This window comes from Sus scrofa, chromosome 15 (genome assembly GCF_000003025.6).
Source record: "Sus scrofa isolate TJ Tabasco breed Duroc chromosome 15, Sscrofa11.1, whole genome shotgun sequence".
NCBI lineage: Eukaryota > Metazoa > Chordata > Mammalia > Artiodactyla > Suidae > Sus > Sus scrofa.
Window position 1 is genome coordinate 95,607,836 of NC_010457.5, and position 19,980 is coordinate 95,627,815.

The 19,980-nt window shown below is 44.4% G+C and overlaps 1 protein-coding gene across 15 annotated transcripts in view; it reads right to left on the reverse strand.

The window, feature by feature from the left end:
- The window catches only part of STAT1 (signal transducer and activator of transcription 1, 91kDa), a 53,124-nt gene that overhangs the window by 14,635 nt on the left and 18,509 nt on the right, over positions 1 to 19,980 (reverse strand). For 14 of the 15 annotated variants that reach the window (XR_002338996.1, XR_002338995.1, XR_002338997.1 and 11 more), the window contains 14 exon segments: positions 18,772 to 18,930; positions 16,290 to 16,382; positions 13,881 to 13,940; positions 11,376 to 11,405; positions 11,183 to 11,276; positions 9,995 to 10,036; positions 8,748 to 8,831; positions 8,210 to 8,308; positions 6,973 to 7,108; positions 5,270 to 5,319; positions 4,466 to 4,560; positions 3,582 to 3,727; positions 1,621 to 1,806; positions 598 to 673 (listed from right to left, as the gene is read on the reverse strand). Coding sequence is in view for 10 of the 15 variants with exons in the window: in XM_021074657.1 (XP_020930316.1) it covers positions 598 to 673; positions 1,621 to 1,806; positions 3,582 to 3,727; positions 4,466 to 4,560; positions 5,270 to 5,319; positions 6,973 to 7,108; positions 8,210 to 8,308; positions 8,748 to 8,831; positions 9,995 to 10,036; positions 11,183 to 11,276; positions 11,376 to 11,405; positions 13,881 to 13,940; positions 16,290 to 16,382; positions 18,772 to 18,930 (1,350 nt within the window). In the remaining 5 variants the exon portion in view is untranslated. 15 annotated transcript variants of the gene reach the window in all.

Genomic DNA, 19,980 nt, shown 5'->3' on the forward strand with positions numbered 1-19,980 from the left:
TGAGGCTCACCCTGGCCCAAGAAGCACCAGAGAAATGTCTGGGGAGTCCCTCATCCCTACCTTGAGGTTTGTATGCAGATAAAGCTGCTCCCGAGGGTTTTTACATGAAGGCTACATCCATTCACCCCAAGACAGTGCTGCAGGCCAAATAACTGACAATGATTTTTCCAAAATTTTTTCTACCTTTTACAAAATGAAACAACAAAATAAAAGCAAGCGGAAAAAAAAAAAAGTATCTCAATCATTACTCTGGCCTTTTCTAGATTGAAAAGAACTGCTTTCCCACTCTGATCAATTTTTGTTCATTTTATTCACACTTTTCCAAGATATCAATTTGAGGGGAAACTGTATACCTTCAACACAACTTTGGTTTTTTGAATTTTGGGTGTTTTGTTTTTGTTTTTAATAAAGGCAGTAAAACGCTGATAGGCAGTGACACCAGGATCTCTATTTAGGATCTTTCCAACATTCCAACTGTGAAGGCAGTAGGAGAAATTACAATGGAAAAGCAAAGAACAAGCATCTTCGACTGGCCCCAACCAAGAAGGGGGGCTTGACTGAGGATTTTAAACATGTCATTCTTCTGTGTTCACTTACACTTCAGACACAGAAATCAATTCAGTCTTGATGTATCCTGTTCCTTTAGGGCCGTCAAGTTCCATAGGTTCTGGGGCTAGAAGCAAACACATTGCATACGTTTTCCGTTAGGAGAAATTACACAAGAACAACCAACTCTTTCTTTGATCAAGACTGGACTCTTTTCCCCAGCAGTTAGGTTCACCTCCCTGCCTGGGTCCCCGGAAATTGCAGTGGGGCTGCAGAAACAAGCAGCAGCAAAGGGGAGGAGCGTTCAGCACAGAGGTCAAGTGGAGAGGGTTCTCTTTCCAAGGTTTGGGATCCTACAGAAGTTTGTGGTCTTGGCCTGGTTGGACTAAAAAGACCCATCAATGTGAGCTGGGCCCATCTTTTCCTCAGAGTAACTGTGCTCATATTGAGATGATCGATCCTGAAAAGTCATTAACTCTGTTGGCGTGTTCCAAACCAGATCAGTCTAACTTCTACTTTCTCAAATGTGGTTCAGGGAAGACCAAGCATTGGGAAACCTGTGTGCTAGGCCTGCACCTGCTCTCAGGGAAGGGACCCAGTCACTGGGTCACCATGCATGCACCACTTCGCTTCACCCAGGCCTCAGTTTCCTCAATTGCAGGAGTGAGCTGGCATAAAACAGGTGACCATAGTGGTCCGGCCTTTTACCCCTTCCATGAAGTAAAAGTGTAACCAATACGCCAAGACCAAAAAAGGATTTTTCCAACACCCCTAGAATAAAAAACCACTTATTCATTTCTTCCTAGCTGTATCAGGCCAAATAAAGTGTAATGTTTCAACTGTGCGATGTTTTGAAAGCCTGCTTTTACCAATTCCAAAGAGGTGGTCGAGTGACACAGCACGGGTGGCATTTGTGCCGGCACCTGGCATTTATAGGAGGGCAAGGGCAGCGTGGGGGATTAAACTCTGTCGCCAGCAAACCTCCAGATAACGCTGGAAAGAGAACACAATCGCAGGAACGACTGGGCTGTGCTATTACTCACCAGGGCAACGCCTGCTCACACTCCCACTCACCTTCCTTTGGCCTGGAGTAGTACTTTCCAAAAGCATGGTCTTTATCAATATTTGGATACAGATATTTCAGGGGATTCTCTGGAATATTTTCAGCGGCCATGACTTTATAATTGCGAATAATGTCAGGGAAGGTAACAGCAGAGAGTTCTTTCTTCGTGTAAGGTTCAACTGCATGGAAGTAAGGTTCTAAAAGGAAGAAAAGCGAAGTGAGTCCCACAAAATATCCCAGAACAACAGAGGAGAGAAACAAAACATTTCAGAGTTTATGCATTTCGTGGAACCTGCTAAGAACTAACCACAATCTAGGAGTTACATCACCAAGAGCAGACTGCTTTATTTCTAAATAAATTATGATCTCTTCTTTAAAACAGGAAAAAAAAAAAAAAAGGACTTCCCATCGTGGCCCAGTGGTAACGAACCCAACTAGTATCCATGAGGTTGCGGGTTCGATCCCTGTCCTCACTCAGTGCGTTAAGGATCTGGTGTTGCCATGAGCTGTGACGCAGGTCGCAGACATGGTTTGGATCTGGTGTTGTTGTGGCTGTGCTATAGGCCAGCAGCTGCAGGTCCAATTTGACCCCTGGCCTGGGAACTTTCATACACCATGGATGCTGCCCCCCGTCTCCCCAAAAAAGACCGAAAAAAAAAGAAAAAAACCCAGGGAAAATAAAGGCAGTCATTATTCTCAATAACACTGCATTTGTCATGATTTACTTAGATTTGTAAATCTAGCCAAAAGAAATTGATTAAACACCTTTAAAATAACTAATTACTAATTGGGGGGGTCATCTTGGCTCAAGCCATAGATTTACTAGAAGATAAACTTTTTCTTTTCATATTCAAAAATTAAAATAAATGATGATAATACATGGAAAACAACTTTTTAAAGAAAAAAGACTATCTGCTATCTTTCTCTCTAGTCCGTAATGTAAAAAGTCAGTTTAATTCACTCCTGGACTTGGTCCCAGACTACATTCACATCCTGCTTCTGAGCTGATCCAGGATTTCACTTCGGGGGCACACATTCCAGAGGCTGCTGCCAGGTGCCCAGGGGACTCAGCTCTAGAACTTCAGACTAAAGCTTTGTAGCTGGCGTTACCCTGCTTGAACTTTCCACTTGCCAATGGTTTTCATCTTTGCCTGGTTTGCTGGCCCTATCTCCCAGCAAGTTCAGGAGAAAACTACCACAGGAGAAGGGCAGGCTTGAACATCCACACTGGGCTATAATCCCAGCTCTCCTGTTTTTCACCAGAAGAAAAGACACAACCAGAAAAGTATCCCATCTTTTTGCCTCTTCCCAGGCAAAAAGCATAAATCACTGGAACGAATTATATTTCCCTCCAATCCTTCAAACAGAGCAAACTCTAAGCAACAGTCAAGTTACCAACTGTCTTTATCATTGTCTCGTCTTACTGAAACCCATTTCTCATTCCCTACAAACCTGTTTCATAATGATAAGGTTTTCTGGAATTATCTTGCCATGGATAGAAATGGTTAAATAGAAACTCAAGATGTAAGCAACCCAGACAAACGTGCATCTGCTCTGTCTGAACAAAGGGGGAAGGCTGTGCCCAGCCCCAGGACCTCTTCGCAGAGCCTGCCCTCATCTGCACATGTCCACGCAGGATTCCCCTCCGTGGGTCTGGAGGCTTACACTTGTACATGATGGGTTTCCTCCCAAACTGACTCACATCCTTCATCTACAGGTAACAAACCTGATAAAAATGAAAGGATTCATCCTTGTCTTTAAAAAAACCATCACTTGCACAATATGTTTCAGGCAACGAATCACTAATTTCACGATGATGTATTAAATCCTATAGGGAGGCTCAGTTGGGGGTAAGTATAGGAGCTAAGATTTTCTGTCAAAAGCTCATTGTTTGCATGAGCTGATGTGCAACAATGCAAAAGGGCTTGCACTCGTGTTTGGAATTGGTGTGTGTGCAGGCACCCTCGCTTACCGCCTCCGTTCTGGGACCGCTCCACCCACGTGAACGTGATGGCCCCTTCCCGGCAGCTCTCACTGAACCGCAACAGGAACGTCCCCGGCTGCTGGTCCTTTAGCAGAGCCCGCTCTCGCTCCTTGCTGATAAAGCCCACAATACACCTGGATGTGGAAAGGGAGTGATGGAGCTACTCTGAGTTCAGTCATGATTGTAATTTTCAAGTTAACTTACAAATCAAGAGGACTGCAGCTTGACAAATGAACGTAAAATAAAAATGTATCAACTATTTTAAATGCTTTAAAATCTGTTTCACATTTCACTCATATGTATACATGCTAAAGTCCTGGACAAGCTCATTAATATGGTGCCAGTAGAATACTACAGACAACCAATAAATACCTGCTGGATTAATTTCATTTTCTACTACAAAAATGTCTGAATTTATGCATCTCATAGCGAAGAGGAAGGCTCAGACAATCCATGTTCATATCCAAGACTTATGACCAGGTTAAAGCCTCTGCTGAAATAACAACTGACCCTGGGAACAAATTAGAAACAACTTACCAAGTTAAAAAAGGTTTTTCTTCTTTTCTGAGAGGCAAGAAACTAGGTGCTCAAGAAATTTTTGTAGAATGAATGAATGCATGAATTGCACTCAGGGCTTTCTAATTTAGCTTTGAAAATGCAAATAGACATATACTATGATAGGTATAGATTTAATCTTATGAGGGTCCACTATCATGAATACCTGAAGGGACAGCCTGTAAAACAGCTGTGTGTGTGAGATGCACATAGTCCTGTCAAGTAATGAAGTCTGTCTGGGTCAGGCCTATCCCAGCCTTGCAGTAGGGAGCGTGTGCTCAACATGTTTCAAGAATACATCTATCAATGGCCCTTACCCATCATTCCAGAGAGAGAGCAGGTGTTTCTTAATGAGTTCAAGGATACTTTCAATCCAAAGCCAGAAAGGAAAATTTTTGTCATTTATGTTTTCCTGCAAGTATACAAATGCACACATTATGAACCACAAAATCCAATACAGTGACTTACCATGCCTCCTCCCACCGTGGGATTTTAGTTTGCAAACACTGCCCAGCTGCCAAAGCTAGGGCTGTCCCCTCCAGAGAAGGCCCTCCCTCTTATCAGCATTCAGACACCAAGTTCTCCACTTCCTGAGCTGGGCTCTGCTTCCCTCTCCAAACAGCAGCCACCCGGCCAAGGAATGACCTCCAGGGTGAATCACGGAACATGAGCTGCCTTCATTTGCACTACTAATATCCAGTAGCACAAGCTTGTCAACACTGTCTGGTGACCCTAGTGGCGTCTGATTATTCCCCTCAACTGGTCTCACTGCTGGAGCAGACTCGGGCAAGCTCATCTGGCCCTGCAGGCCAGCCACGTCGGCACAGAGCGCATTCCTCATGGATGGGGCTGAAATGCCGCCAGGCCAAGGGCCACTGTGAGCAAACAGAAGACTCACTTCGGATATGAAAGAATGTTATCACACAGGCAGGTGCTTCCTGTCAGGCTCACACTTGGAGACTAACCTTTGGAGCTGAAGGAAAGTAAACAACTTGCCCTTGGGGTTCCATGGGTGAGAGAGGAATATGCCAAAGTAAGCACAGGGCGGTCAGCGTCACGGCGAGAACTCCTTTACACAGAGTGTAAAGAGCTCCAAAGTCTAAAGCCCAGACAGTACCCACCTTACAGAACCTCGTCCAGGGAATAAGACCGTCAGGGCCAGCAGTGGGACCTAAACAAATACAAATAAGCATTTTCAGGAAATGGAAATCGATTCTGAAGCTTTGGCTGGACTGATGGCTCTTGTATTTGCTCTCAGAAAGCCAACATTCAACAAAGGAAGGTTGTATGTACCTGGCTGAAACTCCCAGAGGCACTAATATTAATTACCTGCACTTTCTAGAGAACCTCCACCTGGTCCCTCTTTGTGCAGCATCGTTTCCCACTGCCTGCTTCCCTCTCCCTCTACTGTAGGCTCCTCTTCCAGGGACCCTACAGAGCTTTTTCCTAAGTTTGAACTAAGATGAAAGATGGGCCCCTAGGAGATCTATTTAACTGACACTTGACTTTAGAAGCTTATTTTAGATGATAGGCATGTCCCTCAGCCCTCCTCCAAATAGGACACGGGCTCAGGGAGATCGATGCAAATCAAATGCCAAGTTAGCGAAATGAGAGAGGGCAAGGAAGCCTAGTGGTTATCACTACAAAGTGAAGTGGCCCAGGCTGTAAGAGGCAGTGAGCCCACCATTTCCTCACAGAGAACCACAGATAAGCCATCACAGGTGGAAAAGATATGTCTTAATTTGGTGCAAATAAGGGATTTCTCACTTTTTACTAAAACAGCACAAGGTCCCCACTGTGACAGCTACATGGCCAAGAGAAGGCACTGCTGAGAGCCATTTGGTTAGGAAAAGCCTACTGGTATTTGCAGTACATGAAGCTCTGCTATACAGTAAGCAAATCCAGAGAAAAGGTACCCATGGATTTTTAAAGAAATAGTTCAGATACTCCCATGCACTGAAGATCTGACCTTGAGGCCAAGAGGTCTTGGATTTGCTTAGTGTGGAAGACTAAAAAGCCCATGACATTAGCTACCGACAGGGAATTTTCTAGCATGGCCGGGACCACATCAGGCACTGCTGGTGACAGGCATCCTCCTGATGTGGGCCGTGTCTCTGCCCACCTGACACAAGACACCTGGGTGTGTGCTGTGTGGGCGGCCCCACGACCTTATTCTTACCATGCTGGGGGCTTTTTTCTCCCCAAGGTTAACATGACTTTCATCTTTCTTATCAAAGAATATTCTAGCCACAAATAATACATTTTACATAACTCAGAAATCTTTCCCTTAGGAACTCTGCTCAGAAATGTTAATATGAGATAATGGGGAAATATTTCATTTTTTTTATTGTTTCTTTTGCTTTTTAGGGCTGTACCCATGGCATATGGAGGTTCCCAGGTTAGGGGTCAAATTGGAGCTGTAGCCACTGGCCTATGCCACAGCCACACCAGATCCAAGCCACGTCTGTGACCTATACAACTCATGGCAACGCCAGATCCTTAACCCACTGAGCGAGGCCAGGAATCGAACCCACATCCTCATGGATACCATTTGGGTTTGTTACCACCGAGCCACAAAGGGAACTCTGAAATAATTCATTTTTAAAATTTTTTATCAGGTCTGTATCTCCTTCCAAGGTGAGGCATAATTTTCACTCAGCTATAACAAACCGCAGCTATAACAAACCGCAGCTGGAAAAGCCAACAGATTTTTAGCACTCTTCTACCTTGAACAAAATAGAGAGCAAAGAGGGAAAGGGGGGCAAGTCAGGATATTTTTATGAATTTCAATGGTTAGATATACAAAAAGTTAATATGTTCATACCAAGAAGTTTCTCTCCCAGCATGTTCAGCTGGTCCACATTGAGACCTCTTTTGGTGACAGAAGAAAACTGCCAACTCAGCACCTCTGAAAGCTGAGACCATCGTGCACAAGGTGGGTTCAGGAAGAAGGACAGATTCTAGAGAGAAAACACCCAGAAGTTAAGAGCTACTAATGAGTCACCAGTCACAAGCTTGGCATTGAAAAGTGGAGCCGTGCCAGAGTTCAGTGCTAACCTCTGTGACACAGACATTTTCACAGCAGCAGAAGAGAAATACAGTCGATTCTCATTACTTGAGGATTCACATTTGTGAATTCATCTACTCACTAAAATTTAACTCCAGAATCAATACTTGTGGCACTTTTGCAGTCATCTGTGGACACACCCAGGCACACAGTGGTGAAAACCTTGAGCTGCTCAATATGTGCGTTTCCACGTGAGGTCAAACAAATCGACACTCTGCTTTCCTGTTCATAATCATACTATAGGCGGGTGTCCTTTTCGAGGTCTCTAGTGCCATGGTTTTTGCACTTTTGTGTGTTTTTGGTTGGTGATTTCCTTTTTAAAATGCCCCCTCCTGAGTGTAGGGCTGAAGTGCTGTCTGGTGTTCCTAAGTGCCTTAAGGAGAAAATGCATCAGATACAAAAGCTTTGTTCAGGCGTGAATGTGAGTGATAATGCTGTTGGCCATGAGTTCGATGTTAATGAATCAACAAATGTACTAGATAAGGAATCCTTAAACAAAACATGGCTGTGTGAACAGCTGATACAAAGACTGTGACCTGAGGCTCACAGGAACCAAACCCTGAATGTGGCGGGTGCAATGGCTCAGTATTGGCTAGTGTGGTGTTCACAGTGACTTGAAAGAACATAAGCAGAGAATCGACTGTAATTAATCAACCCTGAGCATCCGCACTCTAAGAACGGGCACATTTGTTTAGCGGATGTATACATTTTGTTAAAAAGAATTACAAAGGACCTCTTCCACAAGAAAAGTTATGAGAAATCATCTGCTGTTTGAGGTTATTCACATGCGAGGAAAGTCCTAATTCTCATTTCTCATACGTACACACGCTTCATTTTCCCAGAATTACTCAGACCCTCAGCAATGCCCCTTGACTTAGTTCACTCCCCCTGCCCCCCTGTATCTGGACCTTAGGGGCTCTTTCAGATATGCAGAAGCTAGAGCATGGGGGTCTCTCGTTAACTCCTGGTATGAAAGTAGATGTGTTCTGCATACCCTGGGTTCTGCCACCAGCATGTTGTACCACAGGATGGAGGCCCAACCGCTCGGGAGCTGGCTGACGTTGGAGATCACCACGACGGGCAGAGAGGTGGTCTAAAAGATGACAGAGACCTTGAAATCATCTGAATCACAGAAATATCCCCTTCAGACCACTATTGCAGCCTCACAAGTAAACAAGGGATTCATCATACATGTGCGCATATTTTATGCTTGAAAATTAAAAACGTCAAGTTACATTCTTGTGTTCACAATTTATCTTTCATATACCTTTTCAGTTAAGGAACATGTTTCAATCCTTTATATAAAAAAAATTAACACAGAACATCTCGACTGGAACATTTAAGCTTATAGTATCTGAAGTTCCTTTCGGTTCTGCCTGAACCGTTAAATTAACATCAAGGGAATATCGGCTAAAAAAGACGATTTTTTCCCCAACCATCAGGTAAATGTGTCTAAAATAAAAATTAATACATGTAGCAGTTTACAGTAAAAATAAATAAAGCTTCCCATATTTGGAACATGTAAGTCTTACCTCAAGGTCAATGACCAAGCCAGGCTGGCACAATTGGGTTTCAAAACTAAGGGAATGAAGCTCTTCAGTAACGATGAGAGGACCCTTAACAGAGAAAAGGGAAACGAAAGCAATACAGTGACTGACCCTGCAATTTTTAAGAGCCTACTAAGCATTTTTTTGGCAACGGGCTGCAGAAAGCCTGAAACCACCAACTACAATTCAGAAGAAAGAGTCCCGTTTTTGACCCTTTATCCCAGACTTAATTACCCCAGGTATCTATCTCAGTGTTCTCTCAAATATAAGATTTCTAACATCATGGCAAGGGTTTTGAATTAAGGGGAAAAAAATGTCGACAGGAAATAGCAACTCCTAGTGGAATTCATGACCTGAGGCCTCCACAGGGGTGGGTGGGGTGGAGAGTGTTCAGCAGAAGGGCCAATTTGCATAAGCCTGGTGAGTCATAAAGTGACTTGCTTTCAGCAGAAATGTTACAGTGCCCTACGTGCCTTTACACACATCATCTCGTGCGAGTATCACAGCAACTCAGAACCAGAGAGGGAGTGGGAACTAAGTCCCTGGGAGGCCGTGAAGAGCCAAAGATCCAAACCAGGGCTAAGAAGGCCCAGGCCAGTACCTGTCCCCCTGTTCCACACGACCTCTGCTGGTTGTCAGGGGGAAGGAAGGACAGCGTGCTGGGCAGGCACAAAGGATGAAAACTCTTCTAAAGCAACTCCAGGTATTCTGTCCTCTGCCCACCGTTCACATCTGAATGCATCACAAACACAGTGCCTCAAGGATCCACTGTGAAAAGGAAACTGACAGAAGGATGATGGCCCTGAGTAGGTGACGCAATGGCAGGAAAACGCTCTCGGCACACACCGTTTTCAGCAGGGCATTCGTGAAGCTGGCCTCTAGTTCCTGCTCTGACAGTAACTCCCTGTGCCCCTAAGCTACATCCTGCAATCTTCCTGTGATGCAATTTCTTCACCTGTGAAACGCTGAGTAACGCAGCCCCCTACTCCGCTGGGCTGTCTGTGAGGGTCCGGGAAATTGATGTGCAAAATCATTTGACAACCACAGAGCACAAGCACAGAGTGGTTTTACTGTTATCTCAGATACACCACGACCCAAAGCTCATCTGCTGCTCTTCTCTGCTGGGTCTGCACCCTTTTGCGAGGTGTCCCACCATAGCCATTGGGGCACTGAACCAACCTCAGTGGACAGACCTGCTAGTTCAAGGCCAATCACAACAGAGAAAGACTCACCTCGTTGGTTCTGGCGCCGGCATTTTTCTGTTCTTTCAGTTGCTACAAGAAAGAAACCACCTTAGTAAACAGCACAATAATCACCAAAGTTGCTATTTTCATCTACAAAACAAACCCAAGTGAGGACTCAGGAAGACTGAAGGAGGTGAGATTATTTTCAGAATAATGAAGTGACCCCTGTGTGGGCTCGTGAGCCAGGGGAGAGGGGGGCCTTTCTGTAGCAGCCTGACACCAGGGGACCACGGCAGGACTCAGAAGAATCCTGGCATCTGGCTCCTGTCCCCCATCACCTGCGTCAGCACGTGCTCCCTGGGCTCAGGGCACAGCTTCTCCAGCCTCCCACTGCCCTTGGCAGAGTCCCCCAGGCTGTGCCCAGTGACTCCAGGCCTCAAAGAGTACCCTCCAGGGACCTCAATCCCTGAGGTTTTAAGGAAGCATGTGGAGCCCCAAGAGCAGCTGTGGACACCCTCAGGCTCCCAGGCTGGACTAAGGTTTTCACACAAGGCCTAGCTTCCTAACTATGAGTTTGGGGGTTCACAAGATGGTTGCCAATGAAAGGGTGCCTTGCACCTTCCTGTGGGCTCCGGCCCAGGGAACACACAGGACTCAGCACCGATAAACCCACAGAATTGGCAGCCATGGGTTTTTACAGAGTGAGTTGAGAAGCATCCCCCCCACCCCCGCCCATTAAAACCTCTCTGCTGATGTCACTGCCCAGTGCCCAAGCCCTACTCCCCTTGAGACAAAGCGCTCAAGACAGTGGTTGTGGGCAAGACCCCAAGAAGGTAAAGAAAGGGCTGAGCAGAGATTCCTGAGGTCTGGAGAAGGAATGGTCAGCATGTGGAGCAAAAATAACCTTCGAGAAAACAGCAAGATTGCAAGAGTGATCCCTGCAGTCCTGGGGTACAGATACCTTACGTGCACACTGGTTTATGGAATATCTTACTGAAATCACTACTTCTCAAAGAGAGTCTCTCTGGGAGACAGGCTGGCAGAAAACAGAGTGAACAGTCTTGGATGAGGAGGAGAAACCAAGATTCCCCAGGGACTGCCAAAGCCAACAGCCATGAACTCTAGGTCTCCTCGGGGACGTCCTTCCCATAACACAAGGTACCCGATGCCTCTCGGTCACAAATCAAGTCCTAATAAGCCCGGCGCAACAGAAGATGGGGAAACTGGCGCCCCTACCAGGTGTCGGAATTCTGCCGCCAGACTCCCATTGGTGGACTCCTCCATGTTCATCACCTTCGTGTGAGTGCCCAAAATGTTGAACTTTCTAAACCTAGACAACACAGGGTAGACACACTTAGAAGGCTTGGAACTGTTAAAGAACACATCAACAAAGAAGATGGCAAAATAGAGCACAAAATACGTCACGTACCCTTTTACTGTATTTCTTTCACTCACATCTCTGCAAGGAAAAAAAAAAAAAAACACATATATACATGCCATCATGTAGGTGTATTTAAAATGTGCAGTGAGTTTTAACAAAAATATAAACATACAAGTAAAAGATCAATAACAAATCTCTACCTGTGGGTTTGCAACCCTTTCATTCACTCACTCTGCCCACACTAGTACTGCCAAGGATTGCTGAGTGACCTTGGGCAAATCAACTCTCTGGGCCTCGCCTTCCTCATCTGTATGTTGCGCTAACAGCACCAACCTTACAGGATGTGGGGAGGAGTCAACTAGCTAACGGGTAATGAGAGCACGGAGCACATCCTCAGCTAATGCAAGCCTGCGTTACTGCTATGCACTGAGCAGTTACTCACTGTGTGGGCAGTGCTGAGCAAGCCCTGAGGAACCAAGCAGAGAGCCCTGCCCTGTGGTTACAGAACCCACAGGACCTTCCAAAGTGACAGCTCGATCCTTATTTTTATTGTTATTTTTAATGCTTTCAGGAAAGTACTTAAGTAATCAATTATTTAAGTCTGAGGTTAAAATCTTGAGAGACCCTGTATCTCATGTAAATTCAGCAATAATGTCATGTTCTAGACAAATGATGCCTCTGTTAGGTGTAGGCATCAGTCAGAAATCATTAGCGCTCACAGCTGAATTAGCTTCTCAGCTCAACGGGTTCAACACTTTTTGAATGACAATCACCATCAGCTATGAGAGTGTCTAATTTTCCTGTTTGCAAAAAAAAAAAAAAAAAAAAAAATTACACTTGATTACCACGAACATTTCTCATGACCAAGAAGCCAGCCTTGGTACACAATGATTAGCTAACTCGACACTTCATTTGAACATCATTGCTTCCCCCTAATGTCTTTTTCCTGTCCCAGGACTGCCAGGACCCCAAAACACATCTGTTGTCATATCACCCTAGCCTCCTCTGGACTGTAACAGTATCTCACATTTGTCTTTGAAGTTCTTGACAGTTATGAGGAGCACTGCTCAAGGATTTTACAGAATGTCCTTCAATGTGAGTTTCTCTAATGTGGCATCTCATTTTTTTTGAATTGTAGTAAAATACACATAATGCAAAACTTACAATTTCAACCATTTTAGGTGTACAGTTCCACAGCATTAAATATAACTACATTGTTGCACCAAAAAAGAATTTACAATAAAAGGAATAGTGTAATTATAGACACAAAACCACCTTGTCAAAGCCAAGAAGAAAACTCAGGACTGGATCAGACAGAAAAGACAAAAGAGCAAGAACAAATTGAAAGAGAGACTGAGTTAAGCAGAGTATGCTAAACTGCAGTGGCCATAAAACCTCTGCAGCTCTTCCCTTCAAGAGACAGAATGTCCTTCCCTGTCCCTGGAATCTCCAGGGACTCTGACTTGCTTTTCCAAACACAATGGATGCAAGTGGTGCTGTACAAGTTCCAAGTCTAGCCTAACAGGTTTAGCATGCTGCTGCTCTGACCCCCTTGGAACACTGGTGCTATGTGAGAAAGCCCAGGTTGGCCTCTTTGAGGGCCCCACAGAGAAGGGCCCAGTTATCCCATCCAAGACCACAGAATTTAACAAGGCTATGCTAGATGCAGCAACAACCAAGCCAGCCTGGACCAGAAGGACCACTCACAGCCTACAGAATAAGAGGTGTAAAATGTTTTTTAGTTTTAAGCCACTTAAGTTTTGGGGTGATTTGTTATGCAGCAAAAACTAACTGATACACAGAGAAACCAAAGATGATGGGAGAAAAGACAAAGGCACAGACCATGCTACCAAGAAGGCTACAGAGGAATGGAAAGAGACAAAAAGCCAGAAGAAAAGGATTTAGATTATTATAAATGGTTATGAAACTTAGTAAACCAGTATGTTATGCATACCAACAAAAGCATTAAGTATATAAGGGGGGGGGGTTGGAAGGATGCTGAGCCATCTTGTTCCTTAATATAAGTGGCTAGGTCACTGCTAGTCCAGGTCCAAGATCTAAGGACAAAATAGGATTGGCTTGCTCCATTTAGACCCTGTGGGAGACCCTGTCCATTCCTGGGTCCCTACTGCCCAGAAGAGTCAGGTACGAAGCCAGCAGGCTCCACATAGGCCCCTGAATGCTGTCAGCTTCACTCCAGAAACAAGGCCATACTGGCTGCAGAATCACGGCAGCCTACAGGATTTTCAGCCTGTGTTGATGGAGGGCTCCCTCCTCTGGGGCTGGCCTAGGAGAGGTAGCAGCTGCTTGGAGACCTGATCTTTACAAGCTCATATGCATAAAATGCACTATTCTTTTGTTCATTTATCATCTAAAAAGGTACAGGCATGTTACTAATTCTAGGGGAAGCACCCAAAACTCAGAATAGGAGCTATGAACTTAAATCTACTGGGATCACTCACAAACTGCTCTGATGCATCAGTCCACATTTGTGTTAACAAAAGCAGATTTTCAATAGTACGTGTACCTTAGGTAATATTAAAGATATCTTACTTATCAAATAAGACTTTGACTTTCAAATTATAATTCAGCTCCTGCAACTTCACCAACAGTCTGCAAAAAAAAAAAAAATAAAAGTCGTAATTACTTTTAAAAATCATCTATCATGGGAATTTCCACCATGGCGCAGCGGAAATGAATCCGACTAGGAACCATGAGGTTGCGGGTTTGATCCCTGGCCTCGCTCAGTGAGTTAAGGATCCGGTGTTGCTGTGAGCTGTGGTGTAGGTCACAGATGTGGCTCGGGTCTGGCATTGTTGTCACTCTGGCATAGGCCAGCAGCTGGAGCTCTGATTCGAACCCTAGCCTGGGAACCTCCACATGCCGTGGGTGCGGCCCTAAGAAGACAAAACAAAACAAAAAACAAAACAAACAAACAAAAAAAAAACATCCATCACAGTTTATTGAACTAATTCTTTATCAATGAATGAAGAGCAACCCCCACTCCATAGTTTTTGGTTATTACAAACAATGGAAATGACATCCTTGAATGTCTACTTGGATTTTTTTTTTTTTTAAATGTATTTGTAGGATAAATTCCTAGCTGCGAAACTGCTGGGACAAAACTGTCACATTAAATTCTGACAGAGAGCAGCAGTGATCTTACATTCCCACCAGCCATCAGTGAGTGTACCATGCCGACACTGGTTTTATCAAAATGCCTACTTCGGGGCTGACTCTATGGGTAAAAACAGTGAGCATTACTTTTTACTAAAATGTGTACCTAACGCTTGTCCTGTCGGGAGAAAATAAAAGGTATCACCCATGATCAGGAGAATGAGGGTCACATCTGTAATCACTCCATGGTGGTGTGGGAAGATGGAAGTCAGGAGCCCTGTGCTGAGACGACTGCATCCCTCTGCTAGGACAAGAGGCTGGAGACCTGGGGAAGGAGCCCCTCACTGGTTGGCTCCCTTTAGTGAAGCAGTGGATGGGATTAGATTTCCAGTCCCTGACAACTGTGAGTTCTAGGACCCTGAGGGTGCCAGGGTGTGGTGCTATAACACTGTCAGCCAAGAGGCAGCACCTGGACCTAATCCAGCAGCACCCTAGGAAAAAAAGGACCTGGGCCAACTCTGAAGGCAAGTCCAGCTCTTCTGATACCAGCTGCTCATCAGCAGAGGAAGAGCTAAATGAATGCAGCCATGCAACAGAAGAAAGTAAAGCCACATGTTGTCACTTCTGTGATTTACTATAGAGAAAAACAGGTGGCCAAATAATATAGTCAGCAAAACCTTAGTTTTTAGCAATGAAATACTATATGTCATATATATGTTTGTGTGTCTATGCATGAAAAAAGACATCTACATAAACACAACATGTTTGTTTATATATTTGTGTGGACATGGATAAAATTCAAGGAGGACTGACACCAAGCTGTTTACCATGGTGGTCTACAGATATTTAGATTACATACAACTTTGAGAATCTGATGAGAACTATGAACACAACTCACCAGAAAAATGTACATGGTCCTAAGTCCACATTCACACACAGTGCATACATTTTGGGGGTGGGTATGTAAAGCTCAGGATATGAGCTTATGCTCAGACGGATTAAAGCTGCTGATAACTTTTACCCTCTACTACATGCAGTTCTGCAATTGTGAATTCTTTTTACAGTAAGCATTCATTGCATATTAAAATTTCAAATTTGTGTTAATTTCTGCTGTATAGCAAAGTGATTCCGTTATACATATATTCTTTTTCATATTCTTCTCCATTATGTTTATTACAGGATACTGAATATAGTTCCCTGTGCTATAAAGTAGGACTTTGTTGTTTATCCATTCTACACATGATAGTTTGTACCTGCTAATCTCAAACCCCCAATCCTTCCCTCCCTACCCGACCCATGATGGCAACCAGGAGTCTATTCTCTATGTCTGTGACTCTGTTTCTTTTTTGTAGATATGCTAATTTGTATCATATTTAAACTCCACATATAAGTGATATATATGGTATCTCTCTGGCTTACTTCACTTAGTATGATAATCTCTGGGTCCCATTCATATTGCTGCATTATTTCATTCTTTTTTTATGGCTGAGTAGTATTCCATTGTATATATGTGCTACATCTTCTTTATCCATTCATCTGTCAATGAACATCAAGGTTCTTTCCTTGCCTTGGCTATTATGAACAGTGCTGATATGAACACAAAGGTGCATGTATCTTTTTAAATTATAGTTTTGTCTGGATATATGCCATTACAACTGGGGAAAAAAAATCAGGTATGCACACATATCTCTCTTATATTTCCAGTTTGAAGAGAAATGACAGATTCTCAGGTATTCTAAATAAGAATTCATATTGAAATGCCTACTACAAAACCACTTCCTCTAAAGCACCCTATATAACACTGTTGAGAAGGGAGATATAGGAGTTACCTCTTTTCTTTATTACCTCAACTTCACAGTAAATTGTACTCCAGTCTTCAGGACCAATGGCCTCTGAGGATGAGTTGGCATGCAGGGCTGTCTTTCCACCACAAATGAGCTGTAAATTCCCAGCAAAGAGTAAATAAGCATTTCCATTAACGTTTGAGAGTAAAAAGTTATTTTCCTTAAAGAGGGGAGGTGGTCAGACGGCACAAGCTAAAAAATAGTGTGAAAGATTCTAACAAGTTGGATGAATAAAGTCAGGTTTTCTAGTCATAAAGAAATTCCCGGAGTTCCCGTCGTGGCGCAGTGGTTAACGAATCCGACTAGGAACCATGAGGTTGCGGGTTTGGTCCCTGCCCTTGCTCAGTGGGTTAACGATCCGGCATTGCCGTGAGCTGTGGTGTAGGTTGCAGACTCGGCTCGGATCCCACGTTGCTGTGGCTCTGGCGTAGGCCGGTAGCTACAGCTCCGATTCAACCCCTAGCCTGGGAACCTCCATATGCCACGGGAGCGGCCCAAGAAATAGCAACAACAACAACAACAAAAGACAAAAGACAAAAAAAAAAAAAAAAGAAAAGAAATTCCCAAATCTAATTTGCACTCAACAAAATCAGAGTAATCATAGTGACCTGCGATACCCTTCCACAGTAAAAATCCTGAATTGGATTCTGTTCATTTACAAATCTGCATTAACAATCAACACTGCAACTTAGTGCAGTGATGACTTCACAACATATATAAACATCAAATCATTATGTTGTAAATCTGAAACATATGATATTTCATACCAATAATGTCTCAAGTTAAAAACAGGAGTTCCGGAGTTCCCATCGTGGCGCAGTGGTTAACAAATCCGACTAGGAACCATGAGGTTGCGTGTTCGATCCCTGGCCTTGCTCAGTGGGTTAAGGGTCAGGTGTTGCCCTGAGCTGTGGTGTAGGTTGCAGACACGGCTCGTATCTCGTGTTGCTGTGGCTCTGGCATAGGCCAGCGGCTATGGCTCCCATTTGACCCCTAGCCTGGGAACCTCCATATGCCGCGGGAGCGGTCCAAGAAATGGCAAAAAGACAAAAAAAAAAAAAAAGAGTTCCCGCTGTGGCACGGCAGGTTAAGAATCCAACTGCAGCAACTTGGGTCACTGCAGAGGTGCAGCGCACTAGGTTAAAGGATCTGGCATAGCTGCAGCAAAGGTCACAGCTGCAGCTCAGATTTGATCCCTGGCCTGGGAACTTCAATATGCCACAAATGTGGCTATAAAAATAAATTTTTAAAAAAATAACAAAATAAATTTTGCTATAGTCGAAAATGAACAGTGTACCACCATAATATGAAACAGACATTTCGACATGCATTGGAAAATTGCTCTTCCGGTAAAACTGTTTAGTAGTATTTATTAGCTAATAAACATTTCCAAAAATAATTTTTCATTTAAAAAAAATGAAATTTGCATTCTAAAACCAAGTAAACATCCTTAATTATTACAAAATTCAACATCTAGGCACTCCTGTTTGAATATTAGCCATAGGGAGCCAAAGGTATTTATTTCTATTATGTCAAGTTAGCATTTTAAAAAATTGCATTAAGAACTCTTCTACATAATGCCACTGTGATTTACCTACTAAGCATGTGTGGAACCCCCCCAGACATGCTTAGAAGGTAAAGAGTAACAGCCATGAGCAAGGCACTGCATAGGCCAGGGGTTGGGGGGAGAGAAGATGACAAAGGCATGTCTCTGTCTACTAGGATTTTCCAATTTACAACAAAGAAAACAAAAATACACAGACAATGATATAATAAAGCCCAGAATGGGAGAAGAATAAAGAACGAATTATGTAGATCTGGGAGGGAGACATCTCCTTAGGAACTCTGGGATGATTTCATGATGAGATATAAGCGGAAACTTTCAGGAATCATAATTTTGACATGAGGCACAGGAAAAGGCTCTGGAGCAGAGGAAATACTACTGGGAGACACGGAGAAGCAAACGTGCAGGGTCAGGTCTGCCTAGAAATGGGGTACCTGTAGAAGCTAATTCTGGGGTGGCTGGCAAGGGCCAGGCTGTGTGTGGTGGGGTCCCCTCAGATTAGCAGACGACACAGACTGAACTCTGGTCTGGGACAGCACATGGTCACAGGGACTAAGGAAGAAGGGGCTGGAAAGGGGCCATTTGGAGGCTACTATGTAAGGGTTCAGCAGAGAGGATCTGAGGGTGTGAAATGTGATGCAGCCACAGAATGGGAAAGGGAGAACAAATACTCTGAGACTGGACTCAAGAGGTCTTGTCACAGACTGGCCACAGGGAAACAAGACTAGACAGCAGTCTAGGTGTCCACAAGAATGACAGACCACTGGCATAAACAGGGAATTCAGGAAGCCCTGATTCAGGGAAACCATAAAAAGTTTTACATAAGCTATTAAACCCTTTTAGATTACCTGAATTACCATAGAATTTTCCTCTGGGTAAAATTATTGCAAAAGATGCAGAAACATCTTCCTTGAGTTACCTCTGAATGAGCTGCTGGAAGAGGCTGAAGGTGCGGTCCCACAACGCTTGTTTGTTTTTTGTGATAGGGTCATGTTCATAGGTGTATTTCTGTTCCAATTCCTCAAGCTTTTTAAGCTGCTGACGAACCTGCTGCAGACTTTCTGCAACTATGGTGAACCTAGGAAGGTACAAGCCACAGGAGTCTCCGTCAGAAACAGTCCCAGAGCAGCCTGGACTACAGAGAACCACGGAAACCCACGAGTCGTTTTTACAGACAACACATGCCATTATCTGCTCAGCTCTGCACTGCCAGGAGAAACAGAGAACACACCTTGTCTTGGTGCAGGGAGCTGTGATTTTCAAGAAAAAAATGAGGTGCGCTGAACGATTACAGTTCAGGTTTAAAAAAAAAAAAAATCAGCATATGATTGAGATGAGCCAGAAGAGAGATGGGTGGGGATGGGGGCTTCTAGAGGATCTGTGACTTCAACTGAACTGTAAGATAATTGGGACTTAAAGAGACAGGGCAAAGGGGGAGGGGCAGGGGACACGGCAAGGCAGATGCCACCAGAGGTGATATGGGAGGCAGTGAGGGGCCCCTGCAGATTTTCTATCAGGACAGTGACACTGTGCAGAGAGAGGCAAGAGGGCAGCCTGGGAGCCCAAGAAACAAGGTACAGAGTGGGGTGCAGGCCAAGTCAGGAGGAGAGGAGCAAAAAAGGGTTACTGCTCCACCGAACGGAAAAGGGAAGGCAATGTGCATGACCTACACACTCAGAGGATATATATGAACCAAGGAGGAAACCCAGTGACCGCTTTCAGGCTCCTCCATCCTGACAATAAACACCAAAGGTGATGTAGCCTCTGAACCAAGTCCGGCTGCAGAAGTGCTATGTTATTGGCCTGGAGTAAGGACATCTACTCCCCACTGAAAAAACACCTCCTGCACTCAGTGGTTGCATTCCCTGAATCCAGTACAAAGCACCAAGAGCAGAGCCCTTAGTCATGAAGTGAGAGGTAGGAGAACGGTGGGGGGAGGGCTGTGACTTCCAGAGGAATTCTAACCCAGTGATTCCCAGCCTCTGGACACAAGAAAATGACAATCCTTGCACAGCACGGTGGTGGGCAGGGGAGGGCATTCACCTCTCAAGAGGCACCCTGTGGCCTAAGGTGCCCACTGGGGGCCCCAAACAGCCTGGCATCTCTCTGGCACCTAGGGGGCATGGAG